Genomic DNA, 13,612 nt, shown 5'->3' on the forward strand with positions numbered 1-13,612 from the left:
TCTTGTATTATTAAGATATTACAGTAAAATGACCAGTTTTTAATACCAAGATAACCCTTTCTCCCCAACATCTCCATCATCTTCCAATTTTATCTTTATTCGTGATGTATATATAAAACAAATATAGCCCTTGTATGTTGGTCCTTGGACAATTAGCACAGAAAACCGTCAATGCCAAATACAAAAATGTACACATCTGATTGTTTTAAATTAACCTGCATAAGCCTATTTTAAACATTTACAGTCAGCCTGCTTTGCAAACTGAATAGCTGCACCCAACTTCTACTAGCCATAGACAAACTCCAAGGGCCATACAAGACACCAAGCCCACAGCTGCCCTTCTACCTTCTGAGAGACATGAGAGACTCTGCTATACTGCTGAGTGACATCACCTGGACACATTCACCCCTCTCAGATTCTTCACTCTTCCAGGAGTTCCCTTCCCCTTCTCCCACTCTCTGAGTGGTGACCAGACTTGTTCGCTTTAAATGGTGTCCTGCTATCGGGAACTTCCCATGGCAAGCAACCTGTATGAGTACCACCTAAATCCAACTCATTGTGCATTAATGCCAGCTATCTTCATGCCTTTTTCCTTGATTGACGCTCAATTATAATTTCCAACAGACTATTTTCTGCAGAATTTTGCAAAAGTGAATATTACCAACTCTAAAAATACGTTCTGAAATCTTATACCTTTTGATTACTATTAAATATACACTATGACTTTAATTTTACATTTTTAAATAACTTTTATATGATTTTTTAAAGTTAATTAATTTTTTGAGACAGTCTTGCTCTGTTGCCCAGGCTGGAGTGCAGTGGCACAATCACCAGCTCACTACAGCCTTGACTTCCCAGGCTCAAGCTATCCTCCCATCTCAGCCTCTTAAATAGCTGGGACAATAGGCATAAACCATCATATTCAGCTAATTTTTTCTATTTTCTGTAGATACTTGGTCTCATTGTGTTTCTTAGGTTCATCTCAATCTCCTGGGCTCGGGCGATTATCCTACCTCAGCCACCCAGATTGCTGGGATTACAGGTACAAGACACCATGCTAGGCCTTGACTTCCTTTTAAATGCTAATTTGAATTACTAACTTGTATTCTAGTCCATTTTGTACCCCAGGTGGTCCCAAAACTTTTGTTTAATGTATAGGTTAACATGAAACAGGTGAATTCTCAGATCTGTTACTGCATTCATTCTTTCCTGATGTATATTAGTACCTAAAAAAGATTTTCGGGTAAAGAGATTATTGAACTTTTTCTCTATTAGCACAATCCAATAGCTGACTTTTTCAGAAGAAAATCCATCTGCACACAGGTACTTGATTGGAAAAGGGATGACCCTAAAGATCTTCTGAAAGACGTTGGACCTCAAGGTTTTTTGAAAACCTTGAGGGCCTTTGATGTAGAATATTTTTAACTGTAGAATGTACTCTGAAAGAGCATAAATAGGGCCATGTTTAATGGTGAAATTAGCTTTCAAGAATTAAAAGAACACTCACGTTGCATTTATTTATTTATATATTTATTGACTTGACAGATCCTCCATTTTAACTATGGCCTTTTACTTAATTATCATCTCATACTGCAAAGAGACTTCTTTTGACAAAAATAAAGTCACAGTAATGTTTTTCCTACCTTTAACAGTAATTTTTCACTTAGATTTTATTTAATAAGCACTTTATTTTGGTGGTAAAATATTGTAGACATCTAGCAATGAATTAGTTTTAGTAAATTGTATGAAAAATATTTATTAAAATTTTTATTTTTAATTTTTTTAATTTGTTCATTTATACTTCTCTGATTATAAATATAACCCATTGTTAGTATAGAACATTGCATAATGTTTACTGAGGACAATTTGAAATAGCTGATTTAATATTCTTAAACCAATATATTAAATATTCATTTACCTTTTACCTATGGATTTCAATTCTGGTTAATTAAATGTAGAATTGTTGTGTATACAAATGCTGTAAAAGATATATATATCTGGTTATATTTAAGCAGATGACTTACTACTTGCCCAATAGTGTAGCCACAGGGTTAGGAATATTGATCAGTTTGAATAAGAGTTAGGATTTCTTTATATATTGATATAAATATATCTCTTACATGTATTCTTACCTTGATAAAAGAAGAAGAGTACAGAAACAGGTGGATTTTTAAAAGGAAAAATAAAATGTTGAAATATGAATAAATATTTGCATAAATAAATGCAAGGGGTAGCCAGGTTCTGGGAGATACTCCTGAGGCGGGAGTGCTGCTTGAGCCCATAAGTGCAAGGCTGCAGTGAGCTGCTCTGATCACAACACTGCATGCCAGCTTGGGTGACAGAGGGAGACCCTGTATCAAAAAGAAAAGAAAGAAATGCCAGCACAGTCAGCCCTTCATAACCATGGTTCTACACTGGTGTTTTCAAACAACTTTGGATTGGAAATATTTTTAATAATAGCAATAAAAATAACAACACAACAGTGAAAACATACAGATAAAGAACAATGCAGTATAGCAACTATCTGAGGGAGTTCCTGGAATCAGTCCTCCTTGAATACCCGTTAACAACTGTAATTAATAAAAATAACTAACCAGGAAAATGGTAAGGTCAATAATTTTAATTGTCTCTTTTTAAATTTTTGATCTTGTACATATTATCTATGCAAAAAGCCAATTTAAAAGACCATACTAATCAGGATTCTTTGGCAACTAATTAGAAAATGCAGAAAAGCACAATTATGAAAATGCAACAAAGCATCAGTTAACAATATTTTCATTGTTTCTGTACTTGATGTCCAAGGAAGGAAATATTTATTTTATTAAACTGCTGATTCCTCTTGTATTATCTTTCATTAAGAATGTAATTTTAAATTTCATTTGAAACTATTTTTTAATATTTTTTTAAACCAACCTAATGAGCCAATTTGATCCTCACTCTCCTACAATCTGGTGGTACTAAATAAAGCGCTTACTGTGTTGTTCAGATAGGTTTGATTTTAAGTCAGTACTCAGTACATTATGGCAATTATGTCACTGCTTTATTGCATTCACAAATTAGGAACAACCATGTAGGAAATGCCCAAGATTTGCTATTAGTGAAATTTGCAGATAAATGCTCTATTTATTAGATTTTGTAACAAGATAGATATACCAAATCAGTTGACAGATAAGATTGGAGGCCACTCAGCTACATTATTGTGAAAAGAATTATATGTATGTATTTTGTTTATAGTAATCAGGAGATAACTATTTTTCCAAATGAAATTATAAACTTGATTATTGTTCTTTATGCCTATTATTTTACACTTTGCATTTGTTCAATTTTATATGCATTTTGAGTTCCAGAAAAGTATTCTCATGAAATAGCACTTTAAATTGATCATTCTCATAAATTCAAAATGGAGGATTATTAACCCAAAGCAATATTAAGGGAAATTGAGAGCTGTTAGATCGTATTACAGCATTTGCAGCAGTAAAAAAGAGCAAAACATACAATTTTTTTTAAAAAAAGAAAACAATACAGATGGTTTTCTTTGATGCCTGATATGACTATGTGAAAGTAACAATTTCATGATCACAATAATGATAAATGTATTATCCATAATTGAGATGTCTTATTGTATATTGAGAGGCTATATAATATTAAAATACTAATCATTCTTTACCTCATATTATAAGCAATTATTTGAAAAATTGTCAAATATGTATATTGTAAATGAGACTACTTGATTTGTTATCAATGGAAGGTTCTTAAAATTAACTGGAAACGTGTAATTTCTTATCATCCATGAGTTATACAAATCAGCTTTGCAAATGTGGTTTTCCAGGTTTTTCATGTTTCTCTCTTCATATAATAAAGTGCAACTGAAAGAAGTGTGTTAATGAAACTATGGTTAGACCCAAATAAGTAAGCTAATTTGCTTTTCATATAGACTGAGAATGTAAATAGAGAATGTTAGAACTATCAAATATTTTGGTGTTAATCTGCTCTATCTATTTCTTGGCCAGGAAGCAAGATCACTTCTGTGACTTTCTAATGGACACACAGCCCTTAAAGTAAAATCATTTTTCTGATGATTAGTGATATTGAACTTTTTTCATATGTTTGTTGATCGCCTGTATGTCTTCTTTTGAGAAATGTCTGTTCATGTCATTTTCCCATTTTTAATTGAATGATTTGTTTGCTTGTTTTTTCTTGTTGACTTGTTTAAGTTCCTTATTGTTTCTGAATATTTGACCTTTATCAGAGGCATAGATTGCAAACATTTTCTTTCATTCTTTAGGCTGTCTGTCTTTCTGTTGATAATTTATTTTACTGTGCAGAAGCTGTTTCACTTAATTAGGTCCCACTTGTCAATTTTTGTATTTGTTGCAATTGCTTTTGGGGACTTAGCCATAAATTATTTGCCAAAGCCGATATTGGGAAGGGTATGGTCTAAGTTTTCTTATATAATTTTTTTAGTTTAAGGCCCTACATTTAACACTTTAATCCATCTTGAGTTAATTTTTGTATATGGTGAAAGGTAGTGGTCCAGTTTACTTCTTTTGCATATGGCTCACCAGTTATCCTAGCACCACTTACTGAATAAGGAGTCAATATTTTTGTTAACTTTATCAAAGTTCAAATGGATATAGTTGTGCAGCTTTCATCCTCAGAAAGATGTAAATCAAAACCACAATGAGATACCATCTCACAGCAGTCAGAATGATTATTATTTAAAAAGTCAAAAAATAATATGCTGTCAAGACTTCAGAGAAAAGGGAATGCTTCTACACTGTTGGTGGAAATGTAAATTTGTTCAGCCATTGTGGAAAGTAATTTTGAGATTTCACAAAGAACTTAAAACAGAACTGGCATTTGACCCCAGCAATCCCATTACTGGGTATATGCCAAAAGGAAAATAAATTGTACCAGACATATGCACTTGTATGCCTATTGCAGTACTATTCACAACATCAAGGACGTGGAGTCAACCTAGGTACCCATGAATGGTGGAGTGGATTAATAAAATGCAGTACATATACACCATGGAATACTACACAGCAATAAAAAATGATGAAATCATGTCCTCTGCTGCAATGTGGATGCAGCTGTAGGCATTAATCCTAAGCAAATTAATGCATAGACAGAAAACCAAATACTGCATATTCTTACATTCAAGGTAAACATTGAATACCCATGGACATATATATGGGAGCAATAGACACTGGGGGACTCCTAGAAAGGAGGAAGAGGGAGGTGGGATGGTCTGAAAAACTACATATTGGTTACATGCTAACTACCTGGAAGACCGGACCACCTTTACCTCAAACCTCAGAATCACGCAATATACCCAGTTAACAAATCTGCCCATGTGCCCCCTGGATTAAAAAAAAAAAAAAAAAGAAGAAGAAAAGAAAAAAGTAAAAACAAGGAAAGAAAAATAAAGGGTTGTGAGTCTTAAGATTACTAGTCCTCTGCTAGATGAAAAATCTATGTGTGCATTTATTTGTTGCTTTATATTTAAAACAGAATTGGAATTGATTTACAAATGAGTGTACTTCCTGACTGTGGTTGAGTGGAGTGAGTTTTCCTTAGCTCAAATAAACTTGAAGGAATTAATAGGCGCTGGTTAATCTGAACTACACAAGTTGTGACATGAATAGGCATTTCATGGTTAGTATCATCTTCATCTTCTGAGAAATATCTGGGGGTTGAGGAAAGACTTTGAAGATTCAGAAAACATATGAAATTGCTGAATGCCTTTATTAATAAAAGGTAAATCATTGTATCAAATTAGTGGTAATTTTGTTGCCTAAGCAGTCAGTCAGGAGAATTATAACTTGAAGGTGAACGACTATGTCCATGTTAGTGGGAGTTAATAGAACTACTTCCCTATACATTCTCATGTTTTTTTCCAGATAAATAATACATAAAAATAGAAACTTTCCAGTAAGTGTTGACTACTCAATACCTATGGAATACAAATCCATTAAAGAATTCATTTCATTTTAATTCTCTAAGGGGTTAAAAAACCTCTACTGAATAAAAACAGTAATACTGCTCTTGCAACTAAATTTATAAATAATAATAGGCAAAGCATGCATTTTGTTTAAAATGCTATTTTCTGTAATTACAAGGGAAGAAAAACAGGGTACAGATAGTCAAATGACAATGCACTTAAAATTCACAGTTAATATCTGAAAAAGGTCTATACTTTGTAATACTAGTAATTATTATGTTACTTTAGAGACAACATATCAGATTATGTTTCTTGTATCTAAATCCATAAAGGCAGAAACTTGATTTATTGTGTTTAATTACTAAGTTACATGCCAGTTCTTTTCCTTACCATCAATGGAAGCAACGTGGCATCGATGCTGACCTGAATGGTGTTGTAGAGATGTTTGAGTATAATCACACTTTTAAATGCCTGTCTGGTATTGTTTTATGTAAAAATTATTAATATACTCAATTTTAGGAATGTTACTCTATGATATTCAGCTTAAAATTATGAAAGTGTGCAATGAGTCAGAATGTATGCTCTACTTTGAAATTTAGTTTCTATTGTGGATGCTGGTGATTTGTTTATTGCAAACAGTGCTTTTCAGTAACAGTTTCAACATGTTCCAAATATGCAGTATATACAGTTTTTCCAATGTAATTAGTTAGAAATTGGAGATGCTTAATTTTAAAATTGAACAGTTCATGAAAATCTATTTCCATACTCTGTATGCCTTATGCAGTTTCTCTTCATAACACATTCTATAGTTGCTTGAAGAAATTAAGTGTAATTAATCAGAAAGAACATTATGGTTTAACACCGAATTTGAAAGCCCTATTTTGAAGCAGTGATTGATTGCTTATGGCATTACATAGACCAATGAGAACCCAAACAGGAAATCCACTTATGCTCAAAGTAGATCTCCATATTGATGTAAGTGTAGTGGTGTTGTCTTTTTCTGAGACATAATTCCTAGAAGTGTATATGTTTGCTAAAATGTTTATTTTATTGTATATTTTAATTTAATAGATTTATAGTGAAATAGCTTTACAATGAATTGATATTTGGCACATCATCAAATTATCTGATTATGGCACATTAGAAAGCACATCAGTGATAAAGTTATTTTACTATGAAACCAAATCAGTTCCATTAATATAAATGGAGATGTGAAGGATAACGTTAGAAAGCTTAGTATTTTAAAAATAGTGAAAATTCTCTAAATGATGTTAGTGAAAATGTTTTCATCCCTATTTATTCTATATTCATCTCTCCTTCAGTGCCGCCAGCAATCTCAATGCCTCAGAAATCTTTTAATGCCACAGCTGAGAGAGGAGAAGAGATGGTGTTTTCATGCAGGGCCTCAGGCTCTCCGGAACCCACCATCTCCTGGTTCAGGTAGGTTATGCACCCACCTCCCTCTGGCTTGTGTCTGTTATCAGGCTCATGGAACAGCATTGGGATCTTAGTCATTTTGGTAAAAAGCAACCCATTGCATTTTAGTTTCATTAAAAAAAATTCTGGTGCTATTTTTGTGGGTTAAGGTCGTTAGATTAAACCACTGAAGAGCTCAACAGTGTGATCAGGCTCTAATATTCTGAGTCAAAGGCTGTACCCATTATACTTATTCTGTCTATAAAAACAAGCTTTTGGAAAAATGGGGTCGGGGCACCTGTGACATATTCAGACATTTTATTATCACTACAGTGTATCTTGAAACAGATATTCTAGTGTTATTGATACCACTTTTGTGTGTATACAATATCATATTTTATTAGAATATAATTGTGTAAATATCTGTATTATACACAAAATATTGCACTATACACAAAATATTGTATTATACAAAAGCTGATTTTATAGTGTTTTAATTGAATTACACATTAAATTCATGGAACTTTTTAAAATTACCTCATCAAATGAGTAAATTATGTATTCTAAATCTATAATTTGATAGTTTAGTTACTTTATTTTAGAAATTTAAAATATTCTTTGATTATCATTAAGATCAGGAATATTTTAAAATATTCCCTTCTTTTAGGTGTGTCTCTAAACTGCTAAATTGAAGACAATAAACTTTAAAACTGGACCATCTTGTAAATATGCATTAGTAATGCAGGTTACTGCAAAAGCATTAGGTACAGGTGTTTATAGAATCACTTCGTAAACCATATTGTGAAAAATAATTTTAAAAGATTAGCAAAATGTACATCAAATGTGCGAAAGTGTCCTTACTAAGGATTAGGTTATTTTTTAAAAAGTTCTTTGAAGGACAGTAATTGAAATCCCAAACTATTTTTTATTGTTTGCTGGAGCATTTACTGACATTATCTTAAACTTTCAACCCTTTGTTTATACTGCTTACACTACTTATCCTTTAAATATAGGATGTAGCAATAAATGAGATATTTCTTCAAATACTATGTATTTAGATGTTCTTTTCAGACACTAATTTTCTTGTGACAAACTGCTGGTATTTTGTAGTAGGATTATACGTTGAATATTAGCATATTCACCCCAGATAATCATCATCAAACTCAGAGACTGCTGGTTTACTAGTGTGGATCCTTAAAAGTCTGTATGAGACCTACATGTATCACAGATAGCCACACTTTTAAGCTATTGAATCATTCATTCCAATGAACAAATATTGTTCTACAATCTTTTTTCCTATGGTTTTGTGTTTCCAAAGAGATTTATTTTTTCTTATTTGAACAACATTTGTTTAACAGATAATGAAAGCAGAGCAGGAAAATAATATGAGTAGGAAATTGAACAACAAAAATGTCCTTGAGATACTCGTGTTCCACTTTGACATGTAGTGGGAAAAACATCCTAAACTTCTAGCCTATGCCAATCTTAAGTAATGTAATTGATGATTCCACAAACCAATAGTGGGAATAGTAGCTAGTAGGAAAGTGTAGCTGAGTAATACTGCTTTGCAATAATCTTCAGTCATTTTTTAAGGAATGCTATAAAATGTAAACTGTTCTGTGTAAAGGGGCCAGAAGACTTCCTGCGTTCAATAATGTGAAAGGAGCATACATCTTTATCCTGTGAATTCATATTTATGTGCACTTCGTCATTTCAGAGAGAAATACATGGAAGATGAGTGCTTGGTTGTTACAGTGTTTGAACATATGCCCTTGAAAAATATGACTACAGTTTTAAGAAGAAAAACTCCTTTACTTCTGAGTTAACTTGATCTCAGAGATTCCAATTTTGATGGTAATTTCAGTTTCCCCACCTATGTATGTTGATGTTAAGTTATTCAGATTCCTCATTTGCCCCATCTTTAGGATAATATTAGAACACTTACCATCAAGTCAGAATAGTAATTGTGAGACTGAATGCTTTTGCTTTGGTCTTATTTCGTTGTCTACACCACAACCCTTCCAAATAATAACTTATCAATTACTTCTCACCAGAATACCAAGATCTCCAGCAGATGGAAAGTGTTAGCTCGTTTAGTTTTTGAGAGAGATTTATTTTCTGCTGAGATTTTTACTATTAAAGTTTTTTATTTCTTCAAAATTGTTATATTTAATTGGAAATATTATTATACAGACTAGAATAAATCAGATTCAGAGGATAATATAATGAGTAATTTAAATCTATATTTTTCTTCTCCATATCTTCATGTGGTATTAGGTTTCATCCCTTGAATAGGATGAAATAATGATTTATTTAAAACCTAAATAATTGTTCTAGTCTCTAGACATAAAATATATACTGGGAGGATGAAAGTGTGTGGTTGTAACATTAACAAAGATAAAATTTGTATTAGAGGGAAATTCTGAACTTTTATCTGTACATGTAGACATGTCATGTTTGTGGAAAAGAAAAAAATTACTGCAAGTATCAGGAAATGTAGGGTAGCAGCCCTGAGAGAAATGTCCAGACTGTTTCATAGAGATAATATTTCCAGGCAAGCTGAGTGAAGTCAGTTGTACTAGTCAGCTTGGACTCCCAAAACAAAATACCACCCACTGTGTAGTTCACACAATAGGAATTTTCTTTCCCATAGTTCTGGAGGCTAGATGTTTAACATCAGGGTACCAGCAGAGTGGCCTTTCCTGTGTGTACAAACTCATGGAGAGAAATAGAATTCTAGTGCATCTTCCTCCTCTTTCAGAAACACCAATCCTGTGTTTGTTTGTTTATTTGATTTTAATAATTTCAATTTTTATCTTAGATTCAGGGGGTACATATGCAGGTTTAGCACATGCATAGAATTTATAGAAACAGAAAGTAGATAAAGGGTTGCCTGAGGCTGGATATGAGAATAGAGATTAGCTCTAAATGTGTATGAGAAATCTCTTATGGTGATGGTTCAACCCTCAATAGTTACTAAAACTTAAACCAATCAAACAAAAACCACCAGTTTTATGGGGTTAAGACCTCACTCTTATGCCCTGATTTCACCTAATGTCCTCCATGGAGGCCTTATTTTCAAATACAGTCATTCTGGGGGTTAGGACATCAACATATGAATTTGAGGGTTGAGGAAATGGAATTTAGTTCATAACATCAGTAAAGAAAATAACTACAGACCATTATAGGGGAATTATAAAACATGTTCACAGAGAATCAAAGACACTTAGTGACATGTAAATCAAAATAGGAGTAAAAACAGTGACTCCAAAGGTTCCTCCCTTCACTTTTGTACAAATGCTACTTCTATATTGAGAATGCCCTATGAATTTTCATTGTTAGCTCATTAATTTGGTAAATCTAATCTATTTTCAAATGTTAAAACAACTTTGCATTTCCATTTAAAACCCACTTAATCGTGATATACAGGCATGCCCTTCATAATGACCTCTATCAATGACACACCTCATAGATGATAGTGATTACATAAGATTATAATGGAGCTGAAAATGTCATATGGTCTATTGATATCGTAGCCATAATAAAATCGGAGTTCAACATATTACTCATGAGTTGGTGATTATGCTGGAGTAAATATGCACATAAAAGCATATACACGTAACTATGTATACTACATAAATCCTTGATAAATATATTACTGGTTTATATATTTACTATAGTATAATTTTAATCATTATTTTACTGTGTACTCATTCTACCTATAAAAGAGAAAAGTTAACTGTAAACCAGCCTTAGGCAGTGTCTTTAGGCAAAATTCCAGAGGAAAGCATTGTTATCCTAGGAGATGACAGATCCATGCCTGTCGTTGCTCCTGAAGACCTTGTAGTAGGATGAGATGTGGATGTGGAAGATACTGATATTGATGATCCTGACCCTGAGTCAGCCTAGGCTAACCTGGGTGTTTGTATCTTCATTTAGAAAATTAGTGACAAAAAATTAAAACCAGAAAAAATATATTCTTGTAAAATAAGCAACAAAGAAAATATTTTGTTATACAATCTGTTTATACCTTAAGCTGTTATTTAAAAAAGTCAGTATGTATATTCCACTATTATTGTGTGGAGAAATCCCTAATTTTAAGTAGATCAACTGCCTTGATAGTATTGCTGAAGTCTTCTAATTATTTTATAAGACTTGTTCTCCAACTTTATTTTTAAATGTGTGTATTTTTATATTCAGTTCTGTTTTGCTTCATATTTTTGAAGCTCTACTATTATGTATTTAAGAATTTATTCATGTAGATCAGTACCATAAAATTATTAAGGACTTTGTTTTAGGATGAAAACAAATGATACCATATAGAACTTTGTTTCAGTCTTTTTTCTATTTTTTATTTTGCTATGTCTTCAAGTTTACTCATCTTTTCCACTCTAATATCTAATGTTTTTAATCCCACTAAAGTATCTCTGATCATTTTATTTTTTTCACTGAGAGTTTCAAAGAGGTGTTTTGTATGTCCTCCATGCCACTCTTGCCATTCTCGTGTTTTGCTTCCTTGAACATATTGGAATCTATTTCTAATAGTTGTTTTAATAGGCATCTACTCACCTATCATCTGTATCATATCTATATTATGTAATTGATTGATTTTTCTCCTTTTTTTCTTTATTTTTTGGAGACAGGTTCTTGCTCTGCCACCCAGGCAGGAGTGCAATGGCACTCTCTGCAACCTCCAACTCTCGGGCTCCAGTGACCTTCCTGATTCAGCCTCCTCAGTAGCTGGGACTATAGACATGTGCCACCATGCCCAGTTGATTTTTTTATTACTATGTAGAGAAGTGGTTTCACTATGTTGCTAGGGTTGATCTTCAACTCCTGGTTTCATGCAGTCCTCCCACCTCAGCCTCCCAAAGTACTGGGGTTGCAGACATCAGCCACTGTGCCTGGAGATTTTTCTCCTTCCTATGGGTCATATTTTTATGTTTATTTACTATTCTGATTTTTTTTTTTTGATACAGTCTCATTCTGTCACCCAGGATGGAGTGCAGTGGTGTGATCATGGCCCATTGCAACCTCCACCTCCCCCATTCAAGCGATTCTTCTTCCTCAGCCTTCGAATAGCTGGGACTACAGGCATGTGCGACCATACAGCTAATTTTTGTATTTTTAGTAGAGATGGGGTTTTGCCATGTTGGCCAGGCTAGTCTCAAACTCCTGACCTCAGGTGATTGGCCTGCCTCGGCCTCCCAAAGTGCTGAGATTACAGGTGTGAACCACCACATTCAGCCATATCCTGGGAAGTTTTATTTGGGTTCCAGACATTCAGAATTTTGTGTTTTGGTTTGCTTAATATTTTTGTGTTATTTTACTTTGTTTTATAGATGCATTTACATGACTTGGAAAAAGTTTGATTTGAGGGAGAGCTTACCTTTAGGCTCTTTTAGGTGGATCCATACTACCTGCAGTCTAGAGTTACTCTGTCCCCATTACTGATGCAATATTCTTCTAAGGACATGACTTACGTCCTGTGTTTTAGGAGATCTTTTTATTCTGGATAGTCAAGATGCAGATTATTCCTGTTGCTGTATGAGCTTTTGAGATTACTGTACGTTCTAGTTTCTAATGGTTCTTTCCCTCATCTGGAAAGCCTTACTGTATAAACTCATTGATCAATACTTAGTTAAAGATTTGCTGGGAACTCCTGCAGGTATCTGCATGTAGCGCTGTTGCTTGTGCAGCTCTTTTCTCACATTTTCTGACCTGCACATTCTAGTCACTTTGACCTCCCCCAACTGCACACTGTCTTCCACCCCAGATACACTGCCTGACTCTGTTCGTGTTCTCCCTCCCACGGCTGCAGCCTGAAAACTCTCTTCAGGCAGTCAGTGATGGAGGTACTCACATGCCACGGTCATATGCTACCAGTGGGTTAATGTTTGAAAACTATTGTTTTATATGTATAGCCAGTACCTAAAAAGGGGGGTACTTAGAGGAGTGGTTTGAGTTTCACAGAAAGGGCTTAATACATGTATTTGAATCTCTTGGGAGTGTTTTTTTAGACATTCACATTTCACAGACATGGACTGTGAACAGCAATAGAAGTAATAGGTATTTATTGGGAGGAAGGAATAAGGTATTTATTGGGAAGGAATAATAAAGTATGAGTATATTCCCTTATTTTGATGCTTTAATTATAGTTTATATTGAGCATTTAAACTGAATATCATCTGTACACACCTATGTCCTCTAAATATCTTCAAGTTTTACACATCTACTTCAGAGGTGAAATCA

General features: G+C 33.5%; 1 protein-coding gene across 2 annotated transcripts in view; it reads left to right on the plus strand.

The window, feature by feature from the left end:
- Positions 1 to 13,612, plus strand: part of NCAM2 (neural cell adhesion molecule 2) — a 532,134-nt gene that overhangs the window by 324,960 nt on the left and 193,562 nt on the right. For both annotated transcript variants that reach the window (XM_012475013.3, XM_012475014.3), the window contains exon 6: positions 7,267 to 7,384. In XM_012475013.3, coding sequence (XP_012330436.2) covers positions 7,267 to 7,384 — 118 coding nt within the window. The remainder of the gene's footprint in view (positions 1 to 7,266; positions 7,385 to 13,612) is intronic.

The sequence above is a fragment of the Aotus nancymaae genome, unplaced genomic scaffold, assembly GCF_030222135.1.
Source record: "Aotus nancymaae isolate 86718 unplaced genomic scaffold, 86718_ANA_hifiasm-v0.15.2.pri h1tg000022l_1, whole genome shotgun sequence".
NCBI classification, from domain to species: Eukaryota; Metazoa; Chordata; class Mammalia; order Primates; family Aotidae; genus Aotus; species Aotus nancymaae.